The sequence below is a fragment of the Paramisgurnus dabryanus genome, chromosome 9 (genome assembly GCF_030506205.2).
Source record: "Paramisgurnus dabryanus chromosome 9, PD_genome_1.1, whole genome shotgun sequence".
NCBI lineage: Eukaryota > Metazoa > Chordata > Actinopteri > Cypriniformes > Cobitidae > Paramisgurnus > Paramisgurnus dabryanus.
In genome coordinates, this window is record NC_133345.1 from 19,670,039 (window position 1) to 19,695,996 (window position 25,958).

Here is a 25,958-nt window from a genome sequence, read left to right on the forward strand (position 1 = left end):
AAAGGTGGGCTGGACTCTGAATGATATATATCAAAACTTTACAGGCGAGAGTTAAACACAAGTTACAACAGTTTACAAGAAGCCATGTAACATATTAATGCTAAATGTAGGATTGAGATTGGGCAGTGTACGGTACCGGAACTTCAAAACTATTCCAGCTATTCAAGGTACTGAATTGTATTTTATCTCCGTGTGCTGTTGAATCAGATTTCAGCTCGCAGTTCAGGTTTTACTTGACGATGTCGCGACCATTATGTCAGGCCATTTTAATGCGAATCCTCGAGACTTGTTGCCTTTTTTAAATTGATTATATAAAATTTATTTATATAAAAGAATAATGCATGTTTCGATGTTTAAAGTCGTCTTTGTTAGGGCATGTACGAGGAGGAGTCATTCCGGGCACTAATGGGAATCAGATGTTTTTAAAGAGCATGCAGAGCAGAACAAAACTGCTATTTAAAGTCAGCCTGTGCTTATTCAGTTCACAGAGTAACATATAATTCATCATACAGCATGAATGAAGTCTTTGATCCACTCATAAGCCTATTTGTCCTATTATGTATAATAATGGATGCTGCTTATCAATGTGTTAAATGTGTGTGCATAACAGTTATGTCAGCTTGTAAGTCAACAGTTTTAAGTCAGAAATCTTTTTTTTTTTTTTTTTAAATATGCACTAAATCTCATCTGATCAACAATCCTTGTAGTCCTCATACACGTTTCAAGCAGGTTTAGTAATAAGCACCTTCATGTCATTTTGATGGGAACGGGCCCAATTCCAGCATGCAGGTTCGACCTGCCATCTAAATAAATGCTATCGGAACCAGCTGAACTGCATATCTGTCTTAATTCCTGTCCTGCTGCAACACGCTCTGAGCTTACTCATTGATCCATAATGTGCTTTATAAACGCACATTTTGTAGGCCTATGTTAGGTGAATCACATGCAAGCCAGTTCTAGTCTTTTTATTAGAGCTTTTTTACAGAGCTTTTGGATTTAGGCAGGGTTCGATATTTTGTGTGATTCACAAGGAATGTCAAGCTTGTACGTTTGAAGAGTTGAGAGATTCCTGAAGCGAATGTTATTGAATGCAAATCTGTGTATGTTCTTTGGATTGCTTTAGGGTAGGGCTGTACTTAGGCAAAGCATTGTCTAAAAAACAGCAATGATGGTATAGGTGAGCGAGATCTTTGAGTATTACACTTGTGTATAACTCATCCCTGGTATTTGGGTGACTAACCAGGGTATAGTCATGAAGCCATCATTGTTTGAAAATAACCTGACACTCCCTATTGCTGGTGTTGCAACCCAAATGGTGTCTTACTGCTGCACATCTGATAAAATGCTTGAATGATTACTAAGCTGATAAGACGTTACAACATTGTACTGTGCTTAATGGTGGTTAAATGTAATGTAGACCTGCTACTTTACTTGTTTTGCACTTGGCTAGTCAAAGTTTTTTTTTAGTTTAATTGAATTGAGTTTCAATTGAGGAAATGTCCTCCTGCGGTTTTAACTTTGATTCAGAGTAGTAATGGGGTGAGGCTCATGAGTGTTTTGTAATCACTCATTGGTCCGTGTCAAAAGAAAGGTGGGGACATTTTTTAATGTATTGTAATCTAAAGATCCTATAATCAATGTTTTTATTGTAGGAGAAGACTGCACACACAGTACATTTCTTTAGTACTACATTCCTCTTGACCAGTGTTATTCAGTGTTGGTAGGTAGTATTTGTATAATTGATTTTTATACCCAGTCCGTTGTTAAACCTCCTTGCTGCTGTCTTGGTCACAATAAATCAATACACTACCATGGCAAGGTCCTTCATGAATTTGAACCCTCTGTTACTTTGTTTGAATGCATGTCCCATTTTATTTGTTTTTATCAGCTCCTGTAGATTTTGACACACCCTTGCTCTTTTCAAAATTTTAGCTTTAGAAGGTGTCATCTCAATGCATGAGGTATTGTTATGTCTGAGATGCAATAATTGCTCTCCTTCAGTTACCACTATGACATAATTAACCATCTGGAGAAACAAATTCTGCTGAACAAACTTATATTAGATAGTTAAACTTTCACTGTTTCATAAGAATGTCATACAGGTTTGGAATGACAAACGTGAAGAGAATTTACTTTTTTTTTGGTAACCCTATTAATGTTATACTTATCAAATTGTTATTTGTTGTGGCTACTGTATAGATAAGTCACCATTTAACCAAGGTTTTTGTAACAACAAGTTTAGCCTGTGTACATTGCGTACACCAAAAAATTTGGAACTTTCACTGCAATTTCACTGTAAAAAGAAAAGATTTGTTGTTTTTAACTTATAGAAGTATGTTACATGGTTGCCTAAAAATTTTGAGTAATTCAACTTAAACTAATATTTTTAAGTTAAAATAACTAGGGATGCACCGAATATTCGGCCACCGAAAATTTTCGGCCGAAAATGGCCCAAAAAGAATGGCCGAAAGACTTTTATCACCGAAACAATACGGCCGGAATGTTGTGATGACGCAAACAGAAACCGCGACCTGCACGTGCTTGTCTGAAGCAACATGTATGCGGCGTAGATGTATTTAACCGCAAAAGGCACTAAAGTACGCACAAAGGCACCTGCGGTTGTGTCCGGTCCAGACGTGATCATCACAGTGAGTACGCCCTTCAAAGATCAGAACTCTTGATGTGTAAACTTTAGAGAGAGTCGCGCAAATGTGTCTCATACTGTATAGTCCATTAACATACATGTGCCGAATAAAGCAATGAAAAACAACGTAACGTTTTTATGCTGCGCTGTTTGGGATACGCTTCGTTCTCTGTGTGCGCGCGCGTTTAAGTGCCCTCAATAGTGCACACACGAGTGAGACGCAAACAAGCGAACGTAAAATCTTTCTGTTATTGACAGGGCACATATAAACAAAATTATCTCCAAAGTATTCTTTTTCTAATAAAAACATTTGTTTATGTCTTAATAGATTACAGTCATAAACCAGTCTCTGCTTATTTAACTAGTCTAACAAAGAGACAAATAGCTCTAAAAATAATAATATATTTAATTTATACATTAAAGACAGTGTTATGACTCATTTAATTCGATTTCTGTACCTAATGTTAGCCCTTATTAATGTGCAGCTTTGTTCTTTTTTATAAATGTTTGTAATTTCTTTATTTGTTATTAGATTTTCCCCACCCCCTTTTTGCTGATCTGAAAAATAATCCGATCTGTGCCTCAAAAACTGTAAAATGACCTGAACCGTGAGTTTTTGTGATCTGTCACACACCCCAAGTAAAGTTAGTACACAGTGATAGCCATAAATGCATTTGTACTAATAATTGGCATAATAATTTATTTCGGTGTTTCGTTTTCGGTTTTTCGGCCTTGGTTTCCTCGTTTTCGGTTTCGGCCAAGAATTTTCATTTCGGTGCATCCCTAAAAATAACTCAACATTTTAAGACAATCAGGTACTTTAAGTTGAAACAACAAATCGTTTTTACAGTGTTTGAAGATGCAAAATTATCTTAAAGATCATATCATACAAATTCAGTTCAATTTAAAGGGACACTCCACTTTTTTTGAAAATATACTAATTTTACATCTCCCCTAGAGTTAAACATTTGATTTTTACCGCTTTGGAATACGTTCAGCTGATCTCCGGGTCTGGCACTACCACTTTAAGCATAGCTTAGTACAATCCGTTGAATTTGATTAGACCATTTAGCATCGCTAAATTTCGATATTTTTTCCAATTTAAAACTTGACTCCTCTGTTACATCGTGCACTAAGACTGACAGAAAATTAAAAGTCGGGATTTTCTAGGTAGATATGGCTAGGAACTATACTCTCATTCTGGCGTAATAATCAAGGACTTTGCTGCCGTAACATGGCTGCAGGAGGCACAATGATATAACGCAGTGCGCGAAAATAGTCCCCTGCTATTTAAAGTTACTAAGGGGACTATCATTGTGCCCCCAGCAGCCAAAAAAAGTGGAGTGTCCCTTTAAATTTATTTGTATAGTGCTCTTATACAGTGTTGCATTGTTTCATACTCTGATTTGCAAAATAAAAAAACAGAAAATTATTAATATACAATGTATTCTATATACATTATTATAAGGCATTATTATAATGTTTTATTTATATATACACAATACAATGTATTAAATATAAAGAATAGAATCTAAGGTATACCTGTTAGGGCACAGGGCAGTCATAGCAAATGATTGGAAAAGTAAGTTACGGTGAAAACAGATGGTTTTTGTCACCACACCTAAATCTGTTAGAAAGTGGCTTCTGGCTTATACAGTAGTGTTTTAGCCTTAGGCTGAAAATGGGTTAGGTCTTCTTATCATCATGCCCGAGAGTTATTATTACCCTGTGTCAATCTGCATTCCTGACTCACTTCAAGACAAGAGTGCAAAGACACTTCAACAAAAGTGTTAAATAATCAGACACCCAAATTCAAAATGCCAGTTGCTGAATAAGTGCTGAGTTGTGAATGACAGGTAGAGATCAGCTATTATGGTCAGACTGGGAAAGGGGTGTGTATAAGCTTCAGCAGTAGGGCAAGGGCTGTAACGATATATCTCGTGTCCCATTAAAAAGACCTGTCTAAAATCTATTCTGCATTGCAAGGCTGCGATTCTGTGTTTCATGCGCAGTTTGTGCATGTACTGTGGCGTTTTGGTCAGTAAGAAGTCCTTATCAATCTGAAGTCATTATGAGTCATTTATAATGTGCTTTTAAAAAAGCTACACTCGTTAAACAAAATCATTCAAAATATTCTTTATTATCATGAAAATACCTGAAATAATCAGAAGAACGGCGATTATGAATATTCTTCTAGACATTTCCTAGAATAGTGTTTGTAATGTAACATTTGATGGTGCCGTGACCCAGATTTAGCAGTGTGGTTTAGTAAAGATAGGGGTCTTAAAGTAAGTTGTAACTCAATCAATGTTTGACAAAGTAATCTGGACAATGCTGTAAGTGTCTGTGTGAATGTGACTCAAAGTGCAAACAGAAAAACAAAAAGGCTAACAGTGTTCAAGAAATAGTTCACTCAAAAAAAAATGTATTTCATGATTTTCTCACTCTCATGTTGTTACAAACCTGTACAAATTTCTTTGTTCTGATAAACATGAAGGAAGATAGTTTAAGCAATGTATCCAATAGGGATGCTCCGATCAGGGTTTTTGCAGGCCGATACCGATCACAGATTTGTTGTCTTCGTGATCGGCCGATACCAATGCCGATACCGATTTTTCAAGCTGATATGCAAGCTTTTTGATGACTGTTACTGTTAACATTTTTTCTAGATAAAGTAACACAGATGTTGCCTTTGTTGTATTACTTGCAGTAATTAGGTTTATTATTGTTTTAATAGAGAATCAAAAAATTAGCACAACAAATATTTATTCTGCAAAGAGAAATTTAATATGTCTTTAAAAAGTCTTATGTCTGTTAAAAGTGATAAAAATAAAACATTTCACAGTCTAAACTGTATGAATTAAACATATACGCATTCGTATGAAGTATAACAGTTCTTTAGTGAAGAGCAGAAAGTGATTTTATTGAGAGATGAATTAGGATACTGTAGCTTTAAGACGTGAGAGAGATCACTCTGCTCACGTGCACTGATGACTGAGGCTTCTGTGTGTCCATGCGCCATATGTACGCGGACGAGAGCAGCTGTGAGGAAAATGAAAGTTTAAACGCTCAAACTTTAAAACGCATGCAAATAATAAACTTTTGGCATGAGGATGCAATTATCCGCGATAGATGTGTGTTGTATACGCTGTTTAATGGGGATGTGAAGACGCGTCGCGCTGTTGATCAGATCGCGTCCTCATAGAAAATACGCTTATCTCTGCAAACGCAAAGAGAGAAATGCAAATCTGCATGTCACACACGAGCAATGGGTTATAAAAAGGCTCGCATTGCGTAAAAATGGTCTCTAACTGCAGCCGCATTCAGGAGCCCTATGTTGACAAAGGTAAACAGAAAGATCGGTTTAGGAGATCGGCAAATTTAGCGAGGAACGATCGAGTCATTTAATGACGTTATCGGCCGAAACCGATCGGCGGCCGATCGATCGGAGCATCCCTAGTATCCAAACCAGGAATGTATCCAAACCGTTCATGAGGCCCATTCACTTCCATAGTAAAAACAAAGAATATTGTGAAAGTGAATGAGGCTCATGAAAGGTTTGGTTACAAATATGGCTTAAAATATATCTTCCTTTGTGTTCATCAGAACAAAGACATTTATACAGGTTTGTACGAACATGAGAGAGAGTAAATGATAACAGAATTTTCATTTTGTGGTGAATTATCCCTTTAAACTGTGGGAAATCGTATAATTTTAATAAAACTTTTACTTAGTAGTTAGCAGGCTACACATTTTCTTGACCAAATAAACACAACGGACAACTTGCTGTCTGTACTTTTTACTTCTTGTGTGTTCTGTGTTATCCGGTAATGAAAAGCAAATACGCATTTGGTTTTCCTGCACTGTGAAAGTGACAATAGCTTGTCAAAACTAAGTAATTGTCTCCCACTCACAAGTCCACCAACTCTTAGCTTAATGTTTTCAATAAACCATTCAATATTAACTGCAAACACTAACATGCCATAACATATCACATTCTTTGTTACTGTATGAGTGATGTTTCTTACAAATTCAAAGCCATATCAGGCCAACATTTGAGTGTGTGTGGGTGATGCTATTCTTTCAGCTGTATGAGTCAATATTGAAAAGAGTGGCAGATGTAAAACTACACAGAGAACAGAAAATGATTACTGTATACAGTACAGTACACACTCACTGTACTTGCATAAATGAAGGCCATAGTGTCTTATTAAAGGTAAGGTAAAGGACCAACCGATTAGGGATGCTCAGATCGATCGGCCGCAGATCGATATCGGTTGACCATCGCATTAAGTGACTCAATCGGTACTCGCTAAATTTGCCTGGCCAGAGCATGGTTCACTATTGGATGATTCTCATGAAATCCAGACTTAGAAGGTGTCTAGCATCAGATTTTTTTAAGCCCTTGAAGCCAATTTTTTTTGCACATATTAGATTAAGGTCTGAACTTACTATAACCATTATTTTAAGAGGATTAAAAAAATATTTCCTATAGAATTATTAATTATTAAAAAAATTTTTTAGATTAATTGCAGCAACATAATATTACATTAAATATGCATTTACAAACTCATGTTTTGGTAATGAGAATTAAAAAGTTGTCTAGGTACTATGACAAATAAAACTTCGACTTTTATCTGGAGAGAAAAACTGCTTACTTGGTAGCCATCTTGAGTGTCACAGTCATTTATGTCCCTTCCAACATTTTTTTTTTAAAGGAGCGGTGAATCAAATACTCAATTTTAACTTGATAATTTGTTATATGAGAGGTCATCATACTTAAATGAACATCCAGCAAGTTTCAGAACTGAAAACGTCCGTGCTACTGAAATATAACAGTTTTTGGCACCAAGCCAGTGTGGAATTCGGAAATCTATGACGTCAAAGTAGAATTGAAGCACCGCCCCATAGCCAAATACAAGGACCACTTTTGAAGTCCCGCCCACAGCTTCTCGTGACACACGTGTGTCTCAACAAGTAAATATAGGTGTGTTCGACTTCATGCGGCGCTGCGCAGACCGATCGGCGGCTGACTTGAAGCAGTGCATTCCGGTTAGTATTTCTGTCCGACTTAAGCTGGCGCTGCAGGCACGTGACTGTGTCATATGGTTTTTAAGTACCGCGAGAGCGGTTCGAGATCAGCCGCCTGAGTTAGCCAGGGCAGTTCCCGAAGAGGAGCTGCACGGGCTGTAATGACGACACAGCTGTTTCAAGATTGGTCGGATTCACCACATGACAACAATCACGTGTGTTTCGTGTGTATTTTCACACCCTCAGTTCCACAAATGCTCACAAATCTGTATTTTTATAACAGTTAAAGCTCTTTTCATGTAGTCGCGATGTTATATTGTGTCATCTTCATCAAAATAAAATGGATACAAAAACGTAGACCCCACTACATTGGTATTTAAATAATTTATGCTTCTGTTAAACTTTATTCTTGTAAAAACAGATGCTGTAAGCCTCTTCAGTTCCACTCATGCTCATACACGGACATTCAAAACAGTATAATTCACTTTTTATGTAGTTTACATCTTACAAATCATGTTTAATGCGATTAAGCAAGCAAACGGCACGTGATCAGCCATGCCTGACCATGGGCGGAAATCCCGGGGGGGTCGGGGGGGACAGGACCCCCCCTATCTGAGGGTTGTCCCCCCTAAATTATCATTAGAATATGTGTATTGAAAATAATTTAATGATTTATAATACTTAAACTAGTTGTGTAAGAAGTGAAACAATACAAATGCAAACGGAGCAACAACAAAAAAACGTTTTAAATATTTGGATTCCCCCTCCCTTGCCTCACAGTGGTTTGGTCCACTGCCCACGCCCCTTTTACCTCACCACCACACATTCCGGTGGTAGAGAAGTGTACGGAGCCGACGCGTTAATAAGCTATATACAATACAACGTTTCCCATCACTTATCAGTTTATCCTCATATGTTTTAAAACTGGACTATTTTGACATATAAACATGAACATATTTCGTTTTCTGAGAACAGAAGCAGATAAACGATCAAGAAAACATTTTTATGCATTCATGCAGAGGTGAGGCAGAGCTGAAAGTAACAAATTACATTTACTCACCTTGCTGTAACTGAGTTTTTTGTGTACTTTTACTTTGAGTAGTTTTTAAAATCTGTACTTTACTTTTACTTAAGTATGTTTAAAGTATTGTTGGTTACTTCGCTACATGTTAAATCATATCCGTTACTGAGTAAAAATAAATAAAAAAGTAAGGTGATAAAGACGCGCCACGGTCGGATGATTGATTGATGGGCGGGGGAACGCGCAAAAAGAACCATGGAGAGGGACGAGACAGGCGCAGGCTAATGCAGACCCTCAATTCAATTCTTACGAAAGAAACCCCTGGCCATTGACGCAAAGCGATTGTTTCATTCAGGTAGGGTTCATGCTCTTGAGTACGGAGTTTGAGAATTGCCGACCGTGTTTAACCGCTAATTTGCACGATGCATTTTTAATACATGCGCATTATCTTCCGAGGTCTAGCAGCTTCGCGTCAAGTCAAACAACTTGAGAACGTCCTCGAGAATGCGCAGATCATTAGACATTGCAGAGAGAGAGAGAGCGCGAGAGAGATAGATTGAAAGACATCAGGTACACAGGTCTGGGAGCTAATAAACGTGTAAAGGATGTATAGTGTATAGCCATGGTGGCACTCATCTCATTATATGTTCATTTATGTATATAGTTTAATAACAATGTATGTTACCAGCAATACATCAATTACAACCTTCATATAATGATTGTATTTACTAGCTGCTGACCTCATATTATTTTTGCTTCAAAAGTGCATAACTCACCTGTAAAAATCATTAAATAATTCCATAAATGTTTCTTAGTTATAAAAAGCTTTTTATTTTATTAACATTTGTTATTGCACTTTAATTGTAGAGATGTTTACAATTAAAAACATAGTTTGAGATGTATATATCCTTCCTTTGTGAACTATACTAGAAACCTCTCCCCGCTGTAAAAAAGTAACTCTTAAAATTAAAATGACTTTTTACTTGAGTAGATTTTTAGACCAGTAACTTTACTTTTACTTAAGTAAAATATTATTAAAGTAACTTTACTATTACTTAAGTAGAAAATTGTATTACTCTTTTCACCTCTGCATTCATATGTATTAAAATTAAATTTGCGTCCGTTCATAGAGAAAGAGAAACGTTTTCTATCTGTACCCATTTCCTTGCAAGTACAATTTTGCCTGTATTATTGGTGTCCCCTTCAAAAATTGTTCTTGAAAAATTTTATGTTTATTGTCCCCCCCAACATTTAGATGAGATTTTCGCCCCTGTGCCTGACGTAAATGCAGCAAACTACGGGAACCACAGCGCGTCCGACTTCACGTCTCCGTTTTCAGCTCCTCCCCGCCTGCACGCGGCTAATCTCGCCGATCGGTTACATCCAGCCACAGCCGATGTCGAACACACCTTATTAGGGGTGTGACGAGACACTTAATCCACGAGACGAGACACGAGATTGGGTTCACGAGAACGAGACGAGACGATATTTTTACACTTTTTAAGAAACCCTCGATGATAAAATAAATGAATAAGAAACTGAAATCATGTTATTTTTAAATGTTTTAACTAATCAAGGACTGCCTCTAACAATTATTTTACTAACTGATAATGAAGTAATTTGTTATTTTTGGGTAATAAAAATAGACCCAAGTGAGCAGTAGCCTTTAAAATTACATAATAACGAAGATGCAATAATAATTGGTTCAAATAAAGTATTAAAACCAAGTTACATTAAACAACATTACATTAACAAACACATTACATTTGTGGTCTATAAATAAATAGCATTATGTATATATTATAACAAATGCCTGCAGGGGGCGATAGTAGACTCGTCTCGGATGCTATCTTCACTTTCACTTAAGACGGAAAAAAACGCTTATTTTTTAGCCAAACAATGTTTAAATCCATTTTAATATTTAATATACGTCCATTTCTTTACAATAGAAATGAACATGCAGACATTAAATCATGTAAACTCTGTGATGGTTTAATCTGCTGAGACTTCACATCTGACACTGATCTACAGAAAAACACAACACGTCTCAGACTTCATACGAGCTCCCAAACGAACATTATTGGAAACCCAAACAAAAAAGCAAATGCAGTAAAAGACAGAATATAATGCATGCACTGTAAGAGGCTAATTATACCAACCACGCTTTAAACGCTTGGAAACGCAAGGCGCGACGCACTGCCTTTAAAAAAAAAAAGAGCAGTGCGTGTCGACGCGGCTTTTAATATTGCTAGGCAACCACCTAGTCAGCTGTCTTGTCAATCAAATATTGAAGCGTGCGCTCTTTTGCTGTTGACTGTCATATTAGCAGAAACTTTAAAAAGAGGATGCTTGATCTGACCTTGTTTGAGGGTGAGAGGTGCACAAACACGCAGGAGAGAGTGAGCGAGTGGAGTCCGGTTCTTCAAAGCAACTGTAAACTTCCCTCACCACAACGTAAGGCCCGCATCTCCCCTCATTCGAGTGGACAATGGAAAGACGCGAATGACGTCGGGCGCTTCTCCGCTCTCAGAGTTCCTTCAAAGGCGCGTGCTGCAGCCGCCGGCAAAAACCGCAAGGCGCTCAGCGCGCATAAACCGCGCGCAAACGCTCCATGCCCATAGAATATCATTTAAAAAAGGCGCCTGCAACTGCCTCCTCCGGAGGTCGCATATGCAGGCTGCCTACGTCATTAAGGTTTATTTCAGATCATTAACTGAGCATTACATTCGCAAGTCGTGAGCATATTACAACAATTTGCGATTAACTAAATTATTAGTAAACTTTATAATTGTTAGTCTCTAAAAAGACAGTCTTTATGAAGTAAATGCAGTTTAAAAATGCGACCTCCGAAGGATGCAGCCTTTTTTTTTTGAGAAACGGCCAGAATTTCACCTACACAAGAAATCTCGCGAGACACACTTAATCTCGCGATACACATTTAATCTCGCGAGATCTCGTCGCACGAGATCTCGTCACATCCCTACACCTTATGTCTTTAAAGATTGACAAATGTAACCAAAATGACTTTTAAATACATTTTTTTCTGAGAGACTTTTATTTTGACGCGGTGATCTGTTATGATAGACTGGAAACGCATTTTCGGTTGTGGAAGAACCGCGTGGGAACAACACAGAAGCTAAATACTTTAATTCCGAGGCTTGGAACATAACATTAAATGCCTGGAAAAAGTTTGCTTTTTAAGAAGTTCCAGCTCGTGTGGGGAGTGTTTGTTAACTTTGTGTACACGGATTTATTTGGAAAGAAGTCGATGCTGGATTTGCAGAGAGACTGTGATTAAAAGCACCACTTATATTGGATCTGACAACAATGACACAGCATTATACACAGTAAGACATTTTACTTTATTTAAGTTACTGCGTTTCACTATTGCTTTGTTAGAAGAGATCGCTTGATATGTCTGTTGTAACATCCGTGTCTAAACACGTATGTTTGACTGTTTTAATGTACTAAAAACATTAAACGATTAATAAAGATACACCACTTAACAACACGACTGTAATTTAACGGTAGAAATATACAGTGTTATTTATAAAGAAGGGTTTATCAGCCGCAGTTTAGATTCTGATGCCCGTTTACTGTGTTGTATACGGTAATTTAGGCGAGTTACGTTTGAAAGGTCAAACACTCAACAAAGCTTATTTTTTATCATATAACTTTGGTATTTAACATTACGTGAATGTAAAAGCAACCTCACAAGCACAATCGAATTATACAAAGTTATTGATAAGGATTTATTAGCCGCAGTTTAGATTCTGATGCGCGCTTACTGTGTTGTATACGGTAATTTAGTCGAGTTTTGTTTCTACTTTAATATACGTATTGTCATTTATGTGTATCATATTTAGCACCCAGAATCTTTTGTGGCTCAAACATATTTGTGTTCGGCTGCTATTTTTATCACATTAATGTTTTTAAAACATTTGCCCACATGTAATGACGGGGAATGAAGCCGTCCAATCATAGCAGTGGGTGTTTACGTCCAGGTCTTCAATGCGGCCCGCCCCTTCAAACGAACCATTTCTCCAGAGAGCCACTAATCCATGTTACAAAATAGCCTATTACTTATTGTTTTTGATGTTTTTGAATGTAAAAACCACGCGGACATCAGAAGTAGACATCAGGCAACAGTATAAAACAATAAAATCGACAAATTCACCGCCCCTTTAATGTTAGCTCATTGAGGGCTTAAACAATGATTGAAAATTGTTGCGGAGGATGAGAAAATTGGTCTTGGACACATTTATATTCCTTATTATTGTCTCTACATTTACCAATGATCACCAATTACCACATGTTTCTTTACTGTAAATGTTTATAGTATAACATGCACTGAAGCTTTTCATCTTTTAGATTTTTTAATTGTAAATATATATTTCCATGTCAAAGAACCCAAATCTAGTCATGGACATGTTGCGGTAATGAAAATGTTCCCCTTAAATGTGGAAAAAACAACAAAAATGGTTCGTATGATGTCATTTGAAATCATGTGCAAAATAGTACATGAAGAGATGTTTGTAACTGTATGCTTCTTATTTTGATACTCTTACTTTGCATTTACTTTTTTATCAAAATGTTTCATGACACCTCATAAGTCTAATTTCGCGAGAATCACCCAAATGTGCTGAGAGGTTTGGCAGGGAGGCAAGAATTCATGGACCTGTAGCTAACATCTACCCTATCTTACGGCAAGTCGTGTTATTGTCATAAAGAATTTGATTAATTAATTTGTGTTATTGACACAATTTTTCACAGTTTTTCGTGCCACTGGAGCACAAATGTCTTTTTCTTGTCACCCAGAACAAATTTCTATAAATAGTTTTTTGTGTCTGTGGCACGACTTTCTTTATCGTGTCATTTTTTTATTTTTTTTTTCTCATTGCTTTCTCCTATTTTTAAATTATTGTCGCTTGGGGTTAGATCAGGGTTTGCGTTAGGATGTAAGTTTTTCTTCCGCTTTTAAAACTATTTTCGCCTGGAGTTTGGTTTAGAGTTGGGGTTTGGGTTAGGATGTCACAGAAAGTGATTCTATCCCCAAGTGACAATGGTAAAAAAATAGGAAAAAACTATAAGAAAACAAAATATAAAATTACACGATAAAGAAAGTTGTACCACAGACACGAAAAACGATTTATATTAGAAATTCATGCTGAGTGACATGAAAAAGACATTTGTGCTCCAGTGGCACGAAAAACAGCGGAAATTCATGTCAATAACACAAATACATTTAATCAAATATTTTGTGGCTATAACACACATTTCCGTGAGATTCGGTTGCTAACATTGTATACATAAGATTTACACCGTAACGTTAGCTCAGTGTCTAGTACACTTGATATGATATGAACAAAGGTAATTTACTTGCCATTTATTTCCCTTCTTATCAGAAATAAACTACCGACTTTGTTGTTATTGATACTATGCGTTTAGTCCTCAAAAGCCGTTTGTTTATGTTGTTGCTGCTGAAACGTTGACCTCATTGCGGCATTATGTTTTGTGTAGATGTACTGTATGTGCATTATGACTGACTAATCTGCTCATCTTTTTATTTCAGAAAGTGTTGAATAAATTGGAGGTCGGAAACACAAACAGCATGAACTCCCAGGGCAGCTTTGCCAGTAGCTTCTTGTGTAAGTATTTACATAGAAGTCAAAAACAATACTGTGTTTATTTCCTATTTATACAGGCTTGAACATGTTACAAGCGAAACTATTACCATAGCATTTTTTGTTACATATGAGTCATGATTTTCCATTTGTCATTACTAAAAATCATTAATGTTTTTGTGTGTGTTGTAGTGCAGTCCATCAACGATGATCTGAATGCATCTTTGGCCACGGCAGATGAGCTGTCTCGAGAGTTCAGCTCTCTCCTGCAGGAAGCAGCTCCAGCCATGCCAAGCACTACTTCACAGGTACCAAACAAGATTGAGCTGTTTTTATTCCTCTTAAGCCATCCTATGAGATTGAAGAGGCTTTAACCAGAGGTCAGGATCATTTTCAAAGTGTGAGTTTTGTTTCTTGACCTTTTCTTTGGCCTTTTGCAGATTACCGTCCCCAAACCCCAAAACAGCAGCAATGGCAGCAGTAGTTACTTTAGTGCAAACAACAATGGAAATAATAGCACCGTGGGAAACTTGTCTTTTTCTCAAAGCTCAACAAGCAACCTTACCACAGAGCCCAACCAACGCACGCTGGATTCCACCATGAATAGAAAAGAATCCAACCTGGACGTACCTGTCATGAAATTAAGGCCTTCATCTCCCAGTCCTTTAACCCAACAGAGCTCCCCTTTCATTTCCAGCAAAGACTATTCAGATACAAGGTATTCCTACGACCAACTGACACCCCCTAACATGTCTCCAAAGTCCCAGAGGTCTCAAGATCGAGGCGGGAGTACAGGTAGTTATTGGGAGCAGACCGCCGGATCTAGCTCCATTTATGACAACAAAAATACTCGTTTGAAGCAGCCTTCAAATAGTCCCTTGGCTTTGTCTCCAAGTCCAAGGGCACCTCAGCCTTTCAGTCAACATGGAATCAGCACGCTACCACGCAACTTCCAACCATTCAGAACCATGGGTAACTGCATTCGTTCCTTCTTTTTTTTTGCTTTTATTTGAGCATATTGGAATTAAGCACAAAGGCCTTGCGTTATGCTGCGTTCAGACCAGGCGCGGTAGAGGCATCAATGTGAAGACGCGCTGACACGCGTCTAGAGGTCTCGCGGCCCAAATGAGGCGTTTAGCGCGGTAGGCGCGATTACGCCTCATTCGTGTGTATAGTTCGCGCGAATGCCGCGAATTGGGCAAATTGAGCGTTGCCAGGGGAATCGCGCGAGTTGAAAATTTTGAACTTTGGCAAAAAACGTGCCACGTTAACCAATCAGGAGCTTGCTCTAGTAGTGACGTTGTTACAGAAAACAAGCAGAGTCGTAAAAGCCTCTCCCATGACGCAAATTTCAGCGTAAATGTCTCGATGACTAGAATTTCACGTGCGAACGAAGCGAGTAAACTCAAAATGTTCAAGCGGCAAACTAGACGCATTAGACGCGAATTGACACCTCAAGCATGGCTGCTGTGAACCCATGGTTACAATGATGAAACTACTGTATACTGACAGTGTGATGGTTTTGTTAAATGTTTATAATAGCAACATAATACACAACACCAATGTTCAATAAGCAGGTATCTTCATAAATAAAATAAAAAAATTCTGTTCAATAGGCAAATCAGCTTGGTGCATTAATATAGAATATGTGGCCACATTTATGATTTTTATTTACTAATGTCAGCTGTTTGTTTTGCGTGTAAATCACTTTAAACTGCATATTGAGTTGTCTGGAAAAGTGATTTGGGTAAAGGTGTTTAAATTGAGTCAAAAGTGTAATTTTATATGTGACTAATATGCGTACCTGTATGTGTACCTCCATATTTTTAGAGGAGGGAATGCAGAAGCAGAAGAGCCCCTCTAAGTGGAACGAGACCGATCTGGATGTTTTACCTGAGAGAAAGCCTCACCACACCTTTGATAGTAAGTCCTTGTACATTAGGAGCACATATGGAAATGGAGTAGCCCATTCACTCTGTCGATTTTAATACTTTTTCTTCGTGCCATAGAAAATGAATGGATTAGACCGTCTGTACCCAACACTAACTGGAAAGAATCAAATCTGGACGGACCTCCTTCCACCAAAAAGGTATGCAAATTTTGTGGGGTGTGTTTCAAGGAATTTGTTATTAGATCTGCCTGTTTAAATTTTGCTTGGGGCACTATTACAGCCTTTGTTGAATTATCTGGAATTGTATCTGATATTTCCTTTGTATTTTTCATTCTCACATTCTTTTCCACCTTTGTCAACATGCACCTTTCTCAGCTGATCTCTTCAATAACTTATTTCTTGGTTTTGGAAGTAAAAATCATATACATTTTTGCTTGCGAGAGAACTTGATATTTAACGATTGTCTATAAACCTTTTTAAGGCAAAAACTTACAATAATCTCCCAGATTGATAAATAAGACATAAGTCAGACTTCTGACAACAATTTATATATTTTCATATTGTGCAATAATCTTAAAGTATATTGTATTTTAAACTAATCAATAAATAAAGATGTTGTAAACTTTTTGATCAAATTATGCCTTTTATATTAGAGATGCAGCGATAGCCGATTATTCGAACTGATATCTGCTGATACCGATGCCAATAGTGTGGTGGTTGTATTAACTTCCAATAACTTAATTCTAAAGATGACTTTTTCGTAATGTTATTCATCTTTTTCTTTTACATTTTTATAAACAAGAGTTCAAATTCATTGCAAATGCCTGTTTTCTTTTGATTGAGAGGATATATTGGCCATGACTATCTGCTAGTTTAAACTATTGTTCGATTGCAGATACTGATTATTGGCCGATATATCGGTGCATCTCTACTTTTAAAATAAGTTTGTTCTATGAAAGATGTTTAACTCTTTCCCTGCCATTGACGATTTAACTCGTCAATTAAGAGAAAACGCTTCCCTGCCAATGACAAGTTTTTACAGCAATCCGTATTTTTCGCTATTATCCACCAGGTGGCAAACACCTTTAGGGCAAACAGTTAAAACTCTGTGTATGTTTTGATCATCGCTCTGAATTTGATCTCTATCAAAAGTTTTTCTCAAAAATGAAATGATCTGAGCTTTTTTTGCTCAAAATTTTGTATTTATTTTTAAACTTACCCATATTTGAGAGGTGATAAAAAGAGAAAAAATAAAGGTAGGATGAAACCTTTTTTTTTTAAAGCAGAGGGTCTGTTCTTTCATTTGATATATTGGATGTTTATATATTAAAATAAGAAACATTTTCTGGAAGGCATTAAACTTTTGTGAAAATCGTAAAAAAATGCTGCTGGCTGGCAACTTTTTGTAAAAACGCTGGCAGGGAAAGAGTTAACGGTCTTGTACCGTTTTCTGTTTGATCTTATTTTCAAATATTTTCAGTTTTAAATCAACGTTTGTAATGTTGAGATTATTTTCAGATTTGATTGGTTAATTTTTATGCTTCTTTTATTCGACAAATTAATTTCAGTCCATGAATCTCTGCAAATAGCTCATGATTTAAATCAGAGGTTTTAAATAAGATAGAAATAGTATTGGAAGTGCTACGGATCAATGCGACTCAAACCTGTGCACTCACTGTAATGCTTTTTTTTTTTAGAAATTAGAACACCTTTCAGGTATGAGAAACAAGTATAGACAATTCCTATTCTGTAACATGATTTTCTTCTTGCCGTGTTAGGTTTCACCCTCTTACAGCTCACTCCCACGAAACACCCGTGTCACTGTGCCCCCTGATCTCACCTCAACCAGCAGCTCACCTTACGGTCCTCAGCCCATCATCTCCCGTATCTCCATTCCACCGGCTCTGGAAGTCCGCAAGCATAGGCCAATCCCACTCTCTGTCATCATGAGGCTTCAAAACCCCTACTATACTTTAAATAACACCAGATATACACCTGATCCAGTGGGAGAGCACCAGCAAGGATTTTACCAACAAGCTGTTCCTTTGCCCAGAGAGTACTTCCGGCCTGTTCAAGCACCTCAACCTCAGCAATCTCAGAGACAACCTGCCTACTACCGAGAAGGTAACCACACTTATATATTTTTAGTTACATTTATTTTACTTTTATTTTGAATGTAAAATGTTTATTTTTACATATAGTACTTTACCCTGGAGATGTGGAAGCTGAGCTTGAGAAACAGGACCCAAGTAAAACCGATGGCCCTTTAATTGACCAAGACAAGAGACAAGAAGAGGAGGGTAAGGTGGAGGATTCAGAGATGCCCCCACGACCTCTCAGCCCCACACGACTGCAGCCCATGGTGGCACCGGAAGCAGAAATGGTCGCTGACGTAGAGGAACTGATGCGGATACGGTCCGAGTTCCCCAGGGCTCTGAAGAAACGTGGCTCCACTGAAATCTCACAACCCTTGACAGAGTTGCAGATTCCCAAGCCCAACCATTACAAGCAGATGATGGGCAAACTGTTTCGCAGGAGGAGCATCCGCATCAAAGAGGACCCGATTGCCGAAAGCGGAAGCTCTTCGGATGGAGAAGAGAGTCCCAAATCTGCTCAGAGACCGTTCACAGAGATACAGGTCTCGGGTGAACAAAAAGTAAGGGGATGAGAGATTTAGTATTCTTTACAAACAACATCAGTTACTATTAAAGTGTTATTTTTGACCCTGCATTTAATGCATTTTATTTAAAATCATTCTACTAAATGTAAAGAACAGTCTGTGAATATATAACCTTAATATCTTTGATATTGACCATGTCAAAGATTAAAATCAATTTAAAATAAATGATTGAAGTTTTTGATGCTCCTAATCTTAGATTTAGATTATGAGACTGTAGCCTGGATTTCACAGAAAGGGTCACATTTTATTTAAATCTGGAATTATCTACCTGCTTTCACAGTATCTTCGGTCTATCTTGCGAAGGTCGAAAAAAGCCTCTAAACAGTCCGCACGGAGGGCTCATCTGAACCCACTGGTGCTGATGTTGGATGGGGCTTTAGTGGGAGAATTGGAAACTGTACAGAAAGCTGCACAGGAGGTATGTTAACCTTATCTTAAGTTTAAAGTTTAGATTTAAACACCCATATGCAGTGAAGTGACAGTCATCGTATCATTCAACTATAATCAGACTTAAAGGGTACATATTATGACCATTTTTACAGGATTTACTATAATTCTCAGGTGTGCCTAAAATGTGTATGTGAAGTTTCAGCTCAAAAAGATCATTTATTATAGCATGTCCAAAATGCCCCTATTTTGGTGGGTGCCAAAAAGCACTGTTTTCTTGTGTGTACCTTTAAAGCAACACTATGTAGTTTCCATGTAAAAATGACTTACAGCTCCCCCATGTGGTTGAAAAGCGTAACAGTGCCTGGTATCATACACTCTTCTGCAGGCAGGGGGAGGGGCGGGGCTGTGTGCTCTACCCTCCACCGCCACTTTCAGAGTGTGCTTGTAGCAGCTAGGAGGTTGCTCAGGTTGCAGCAACAGTTCAATTTCAAAAGCTTTTTGGGTCTAATTAACCAGTTAGTCAATGGCCGTGGGCAGGGATGAGGTGTTGGCGCGGTACGCGCAATACACGTGAATGGTGCTTTTTGTGCAGTTTGCATTTAACGCAAATTGCCGGCTGACGCCCGAGTTGAAAAATTTGAACTTTGGCAGAATTTCGCGCTGCGTTAACCAGTCTTCGCTTGGAAGAGTGTCAGTGAGGACATTGGGCAACCTGGTAAGTGTAATACACATTTCACTTTGAGTCACGTGACGTGTATCGACCCGCGCCATTTATTTTCCCCCTATAGTAAGGTTACCAAATACAAACCCGTAACTCTCTCGATAAATGCACAATCAACATCAGTCATCTTGCAAACAGACAACCGCATACCACTTGCCACTCCCACAAGAAGCGGATTTTGCCTATGACGAGTGTCAAATGCTTGCTTTTTCCGCGCGTCTACTTCGCTCTACACGCGCGAATGCATTCAAACTGTTCAAGCGGCAAACTAGGCGAGGTAGACCGACGCGATTTTGACACCTGAAACGCTGTTGGTGTAAACGCAGCATAATGAGACTGCTTTGGTTTAATGGGGATTTAAAAATAGGGGTGGGTTTATTTATTTTTTTATTGTAGGGGTTGTGTTCACACACTGCCATCACACATTTATGTCCAAACACATAATGCATAATATGGGCCCTTAAAAAATGAAAGCCCTACGGTAGCATTTTGGGTGATGACTTGCAATTCAGTTAGTTGGAAGGTGACTGTAAGCAGCACCATAAATGTTTTGGTTCGTGACTACATGTGGATAAGGACATATTTTTCAGTTTTAAAAGGAAGTGCTGCAGAACAGAATAGGGGTGCATTTTTAAAGTTTAAAGGGCCACTAACCTAGGTGTTTTCAGCTAAATAAAAATAGTCTCTGGTATCCCCAGTATGTGTCTGTAAAGTTTCAGCTCAAAATAAACCACAGATCTTTCATTATACGATGTTGAACATGGCCATTTGTCGCTGCAATGAAAAACACGCTGTTTTTGTGTGTGTCTCTTTAAATGCAAAGAAAGCTTCTGTTCCCCTCGCCACTTACACATGTGCTTTGGACTACATCAACACATGTGTCTCTGGCAGAAGCTTAAACTACTTGCTTGTATGTCGGAGTCTGTGAGTGGTTATGGTTGGGGCGTAATCAATGTGACATTACATTGATAGGGGATCCCAAACAGCCTGTGGTTTAAATGAGATTACACAAAGAAGAATAGATGGATTTGTATATTAACAGGATGTTTCTGCACAAACAATGGCAACTCATTTTCTGTTAGAAACACATTTTTTAGGTTAGGGTAGCTTTAACATGCCATCTTAAAAAATGCAATACTCAAGTATTTCATTATGTAATAGCATTTTGTAATTCTTCATTTTAAGAGATATTCAATGTGTCCCTGTATAGATAAGTGACCCGAGCATGGCAAATGATGAGGGCATCACAGCCCTTCACAATGCTATCTGTGCTGGACACTTCCCAGTGGTCGAGTACCTGGTACGGATAGGGGCTAACGTTAGCGCTCCAGACAGCCACGGCTGGTAAGCTTCAAAATTTTAACAAGTGTTTATTTTAGCATGTGCAGTATTTTTGTACACTCTGATCTTTTTGGCAGGACGCCCCTTCATTGTGCTGCATCCTGTAATGACCTGGAAATGTGCGAGTTTCTTGTGCGGAACGGAGCGGCGGTTATGGCTGTAACGGACAGTGATGGCGCCACAGCAGTGCAAAAATGTGACCCATATGCCGTGGGTTTCGAGAAGTGTGAGAGCTTTTTAAGAGGTGAGGATGATGTGATGAGAAACATTAGACACAAACAGACATAATGCCTAAAACTTGTGTTTAGTTATATTTAGTCACAATGAATTGCACATTCCTGAATTATTAGTAGCGGACACTCATACGGGCTTGGAAGGAAAAGGAGCTAATCCATAGACTTTTGGGTGGAGATCAAATTTGATCCTCCCTTATTAAAAAAGTAATTTGAGAACTTTGCGTTTTATATGCTATTATTATGTGCCAGCACTTGTCCAGTTTAATGGTTTGTGTTTCTGTTTAGGTGTGGAGGATATGATGGGTGTGGAGAACAGTGGGGTGGTGTATGCTTTATGGGGATATCAAGCCCAGGCTCCGGACGAGCTGAGCTTTAAAGAAGGAGACATGGTGACCATACTACAGAAGACTGAGGGTGTGGACTGGTGGTGGGCTTCACTGTGCGGCAGAGAGGGTTTCGTACCGATCAACTACTTTGCTGTAAGAGATCACAGGATGATATCAAATGTTTTAACTAGGCCTAAAAAAATTACCAAAATTATTGCAAATGTTCATATTGTAGCAATATTAATATGTAATAATAACATTCTGCTTAATTAATTCATGTTATTATTCTCATATTCATATTTTATCAACAAGTAATCTGTCATAAAATGCTAAATGGATTTGCAAATGCATCCGTTTCTAAATCATTCAATTATAAGTTATAATTTATTCGTAGATTAAATGTTCATTTAGTTTCTGCGCAATTTACTTACATTTTACATTTTAAAAAATAATTAAAAATTAAAAAGTAACTAGCCAGGACATAAATATGAACAATAATTAGAAATATAATAATAGTAGTAATATTATTATTATTATTATTATTAAGAGTTTATCTTCAGAAGTGATTGTTACTACGCGCCAAGGTCAAAGTGCTGCAAACTAACTGCTCTTCCGCCATATAATATAGTTCTCATTTTTATCAGCTTTAAAAAATCACGTTTTATTTTGTGCCACCATACTTACTCGTGTAACTATTCATGTAACAGTCTTTAAATAGGGAAAACATGGAAGTGTTGGTGGCTTCTAAATTCATCCCTGTTTGGATCCTAAGAAATGAATGGGGCTAGGATAAATGCTAACACATTCACAACGTGCTGTACAAAGATTAAGTGCACGCATTGAATAAAGATAGGTTTGTATTAATTTGTCTAAGTTGAGGTAAGAGCATAGTAAAATATTAAAAAAAGGTGGTGTTTTCCTTTAAAGTAAGATAACCTTTGAACAGACAATTCTTCAAAAGCCAAGTTTACTAAAGTGGCAAAACCAGTTTTTTCAACCGAGGAAAATCAAAGTTGGATTGTTATGTAGCAGTAAATAAATTGCACAACAAGGACAGGTGTTCTCCACCAAGGTGTTGATAAAGGGATAGTTCACCCAAAAATGAAAATGATAATAAACAAATAAATATGGAAGTCAGTGGGTACCGTCAACTGTGTGCTTATCATCATTTATCAAAATGTCTTCTTTTGTGTTCAACAGAATAAATAAACTCTTACAGGTTTATAACAACATGAGGGTGAGTATATGACAGAATTTTCATTTTTGGGTGAACTATGCTTTAAACCTAAATGATTCTGGTCAGGTATAATCTTTGTTATTCATATATTCCTAAATGTAACTCGGCATTTAAGGTCATTGATGGCTTCCCAAAAATATTTATAAAATTGATTATTGGCAGATTCTTGTGTAAACTTGTTTTCTCTCTCTCTCTCTCTCTCTCTGTTTCCCCTCTCCAGCTTTTCCCAAAAGTGCGTCCAAGAACATTATGCTAAGGGCAAAGAGACGATCTACAGACTTCAATTATAAGGTTGAATTGTGCCTGGCCTGGAATCTGTCATCATACGTGTGCTTAAAAGCGAGATCTTCTTGTAGCAACACTTCTCTCTATAAATTGTACATTTGGGACAGCTTATGGAATTCTTAGCATTCACACTGCAACCATTTCAGTAAAAATGTATCATCTCCAATAATTCACAGTGATATCTGTGATTGGAAGTCATTTGCTGGGAACCAATATATTCTCAAGTGAGTTTACATAATCTTAACTATAAATGAACTATTAGTAAGTGCACTTTTCATCTGTATATCAGTGCTTTACATACTACTATACTGATTCATTTGGCATTTAAGATAGAATTACATCGCATGAGCATACCTTCATAATTTAGAGAAGTTTAATCTTCATTTGTTTGTTTGCTCATTCTCTATGTGTGGGACTATTCAACGTGACTTCATATGTCTGTCAGTATTGCCTTAGTCCTTGCATACTTAGTGTGTTTTGTTTATTAGTTGTTATTAATTAGTAATGATGATGAATACTGTATGTGTTAGTGATGCATTTGTATGATTAGTGTCATGACTCTCATGGAGAGGAACGGGACCCAAGTGCAGGGAAGGTAAACTCAAAAGGGTTTATTAACAAAAGAGCCCACGTGGGGGCAAAAGACAAAACATTCAAAAAGATTCACAAGACTAAGACTAGATGACACACTAAGACAAAACTTCACAGGACTGACTTGAATTGACTATGTCAAAGACACCAAACATCCAAACAATACAAAACGATTCAGCACAGGACAAGACACACTGGGGCCTTAAATAGGGAAACTAAACAAGATAACGAGGGAAGTTCAGGTGCAGGGAGTTAACCAATAATGAATAATTAAGCAGGGGAAACAAGGGGGCGGGGGCAGAGACAAGACACTGCAGCACACTACCCAAACAAAAGGCCATGTGCTACAACACAAAACATGGGTACCGCCACGATCCTGCCACATGACCATGAAAAACTATGAATAACTATGACAGACAGGCAGGATCGTGACAGTACCCTCCCCTTAAAGGGACGCCTCCAGGCGTTCCTCAAGAAGGTACATAAGACAATGGACAAGACAGGGACACAGACTATGACAAAATGACAGATTAATAAAATAAACTAGAAAAACAAAGTCCAATGGTGATGCTTAACTAAACACAGGAAATTAAAGTTCATAAGGATAAACATGACTAAGGGTCCGGAGAAAAGTCCAAGGAGGCTTGGGCAAAGGCCTACACTGGAGCAGGTGCTGTAGTGGGTGCGGCTGCGCAGACGGCTGTAGTGGCTGCTGCGGCTGCACAGACGGCGGTAGTGGCTGCGGCTGCGCAGACGGCTGTTGGTGCGCAGACAGCTGCAGGAGCTGCGGTGAAGCAAACTGCTGTGGCTGAGCAAACTGTAGGGGCTGTAGCTGTGCAGACTGCTGTAGCTGTGCAGATCGCTGTAGCTGTGCAGATCGCTGTAGCTGTGGCTGTTCAGACAGCTGTTGATGTGGTTGAGTAGACGACTGAGGCAGCGCAGACGGCTGCAGGAGCTGTGGCTGTGGCAGTGCGGACGGCTGCAGGAGCTGTGGCTGTGGCAGCGTGGACGGCTGCAGGAGCTGTGGCTGAGCAGGCTGCCATGGCTGTAAAAGGCTGATCTCCAATAGCAGCCGGTCTATGAAAGTCCAAGATGAGTCTTCCAAAACCTGCTGGGTCCCTGACTGGCTGAATCGTTCTGTCATGACTCTCATGGAGAGGAACGGGACCCAAGTGCAGGGAAGGTAAACTCAAAAGGGTTTATTAACAAAAGAGCCCACGTGGGGGCAAAAGACAAAACATTCAAAAAGATTCACAAGACTAAGACTAGATGACACACTAAGACAAAACTTCACAGGACTGACTTGAATTGACTATGTCAAAGACACCAAACATCCAAACAATACAAAACGATTCAGCACAGGACAAGACACACTGGGGCCTTAAATAGGGAAACTAAACAAGATAACGAGGGAAGTTCAGGTGCAGGGAGTTAACCAATAATGAATAATTAAGCAGGGGAAACAAGGGGGCGGGGGCAGAGACAAGACACTGCAGCACACTACCCAAACAAAAGGCCATGTGCTACAACACAAAACATGGGTACCGCCACGATCCTGCCACATGACCATGAAAAACTATGAATAACTATGACAGACAGGCAGGATCGTGACAATTAGTGGCCTAACACATCTGATTATTTACAGTATTTTATAACACAATGTTAAATGTTTTATTGCTGTCTGTACACAACTGTTTCATGGGGATCTTTATACATGAAATATGAGTAAATATTTACTTCTGAAATTAAGACACGTACTTATCATGTGGGTTGTGCACTGTTTGTTTGCTTGGATGTAAAGAACGTTTAATGGGGTTTAGTTGTGTTTGTTTAGTCAGTTAGTCATAATAACCATTGACTGTGACTGTTATGAGTTGATAAGCATTACTCTTTGTAATACTGTTGCACAAAAATAACTTAAATAAATATAGTTGTACATA

The 25,958-nt window shown here is 38.2% G+C and overlaps 1 protein-coding gene across 1 annotated transcript; it reads left to right on the forward strand.

The window, feature by feature from the left end:
- Nucleotides 1-25,958, forward strand: ppp1r13l (protein phosphatase 1, regulatory subunit 13 like). Its single transcript, XM_065283029.2, has 13 exons — nucleotides 1-167; nucleotides 14,269-14,344; nucleotides 14,513-14,628; nucleotides 14,761-15,292; nucleotides 16,151-16,243; nucleotides 16,330-16,409; nucleotides 17,990-18,335; nucleotides 18,413-18,867; nucleotides 19,172-19,309; nucleotides 21,213-21,346; nucleotides 21,421-21,587; nucleotides 21,865-22,058; nucleotides 23,363-25,958. Exons 2-13 carry the CDS (start codon nucleotides 14,308-14,310, stop codon nucleotides 23,396-23,398), a joined length of 2,328 nt encoding a protein of 775 aa, XP_065139101.1. The 5' UTR covers nucleotides 1-167; nucleotides 14,269-14,307; the 3' UTR covers nucleotides 23,399-25,958.

What these genes read in the sequence shown, in the direction of transcription:
- ppp1r13l (XM_065283029.2), top strand. Translation starts at nt 14,308, where the DNA reads ATGAACTCCCAGGGCAGCTTTGCCAGTAGCTTCTTGT. An exon ending in GACCTCCTTCCACCAAAAAG is followed by an intron (nt 16,410 to 17,989) that starts GTATGCAAATTT and finishes TTGCCGTGTTAG; the next exon opens with GTTTCACCCTCTTACAGCTC. An exon ending in ACCTGCCTACTACCGAGAAG is followed by an intron (nt 18,336 to 18,412) that starts GTAACCACACTT and finishes TTTTACATATAG; the next exon opens with TACTTTACCCTGGAGATGTG.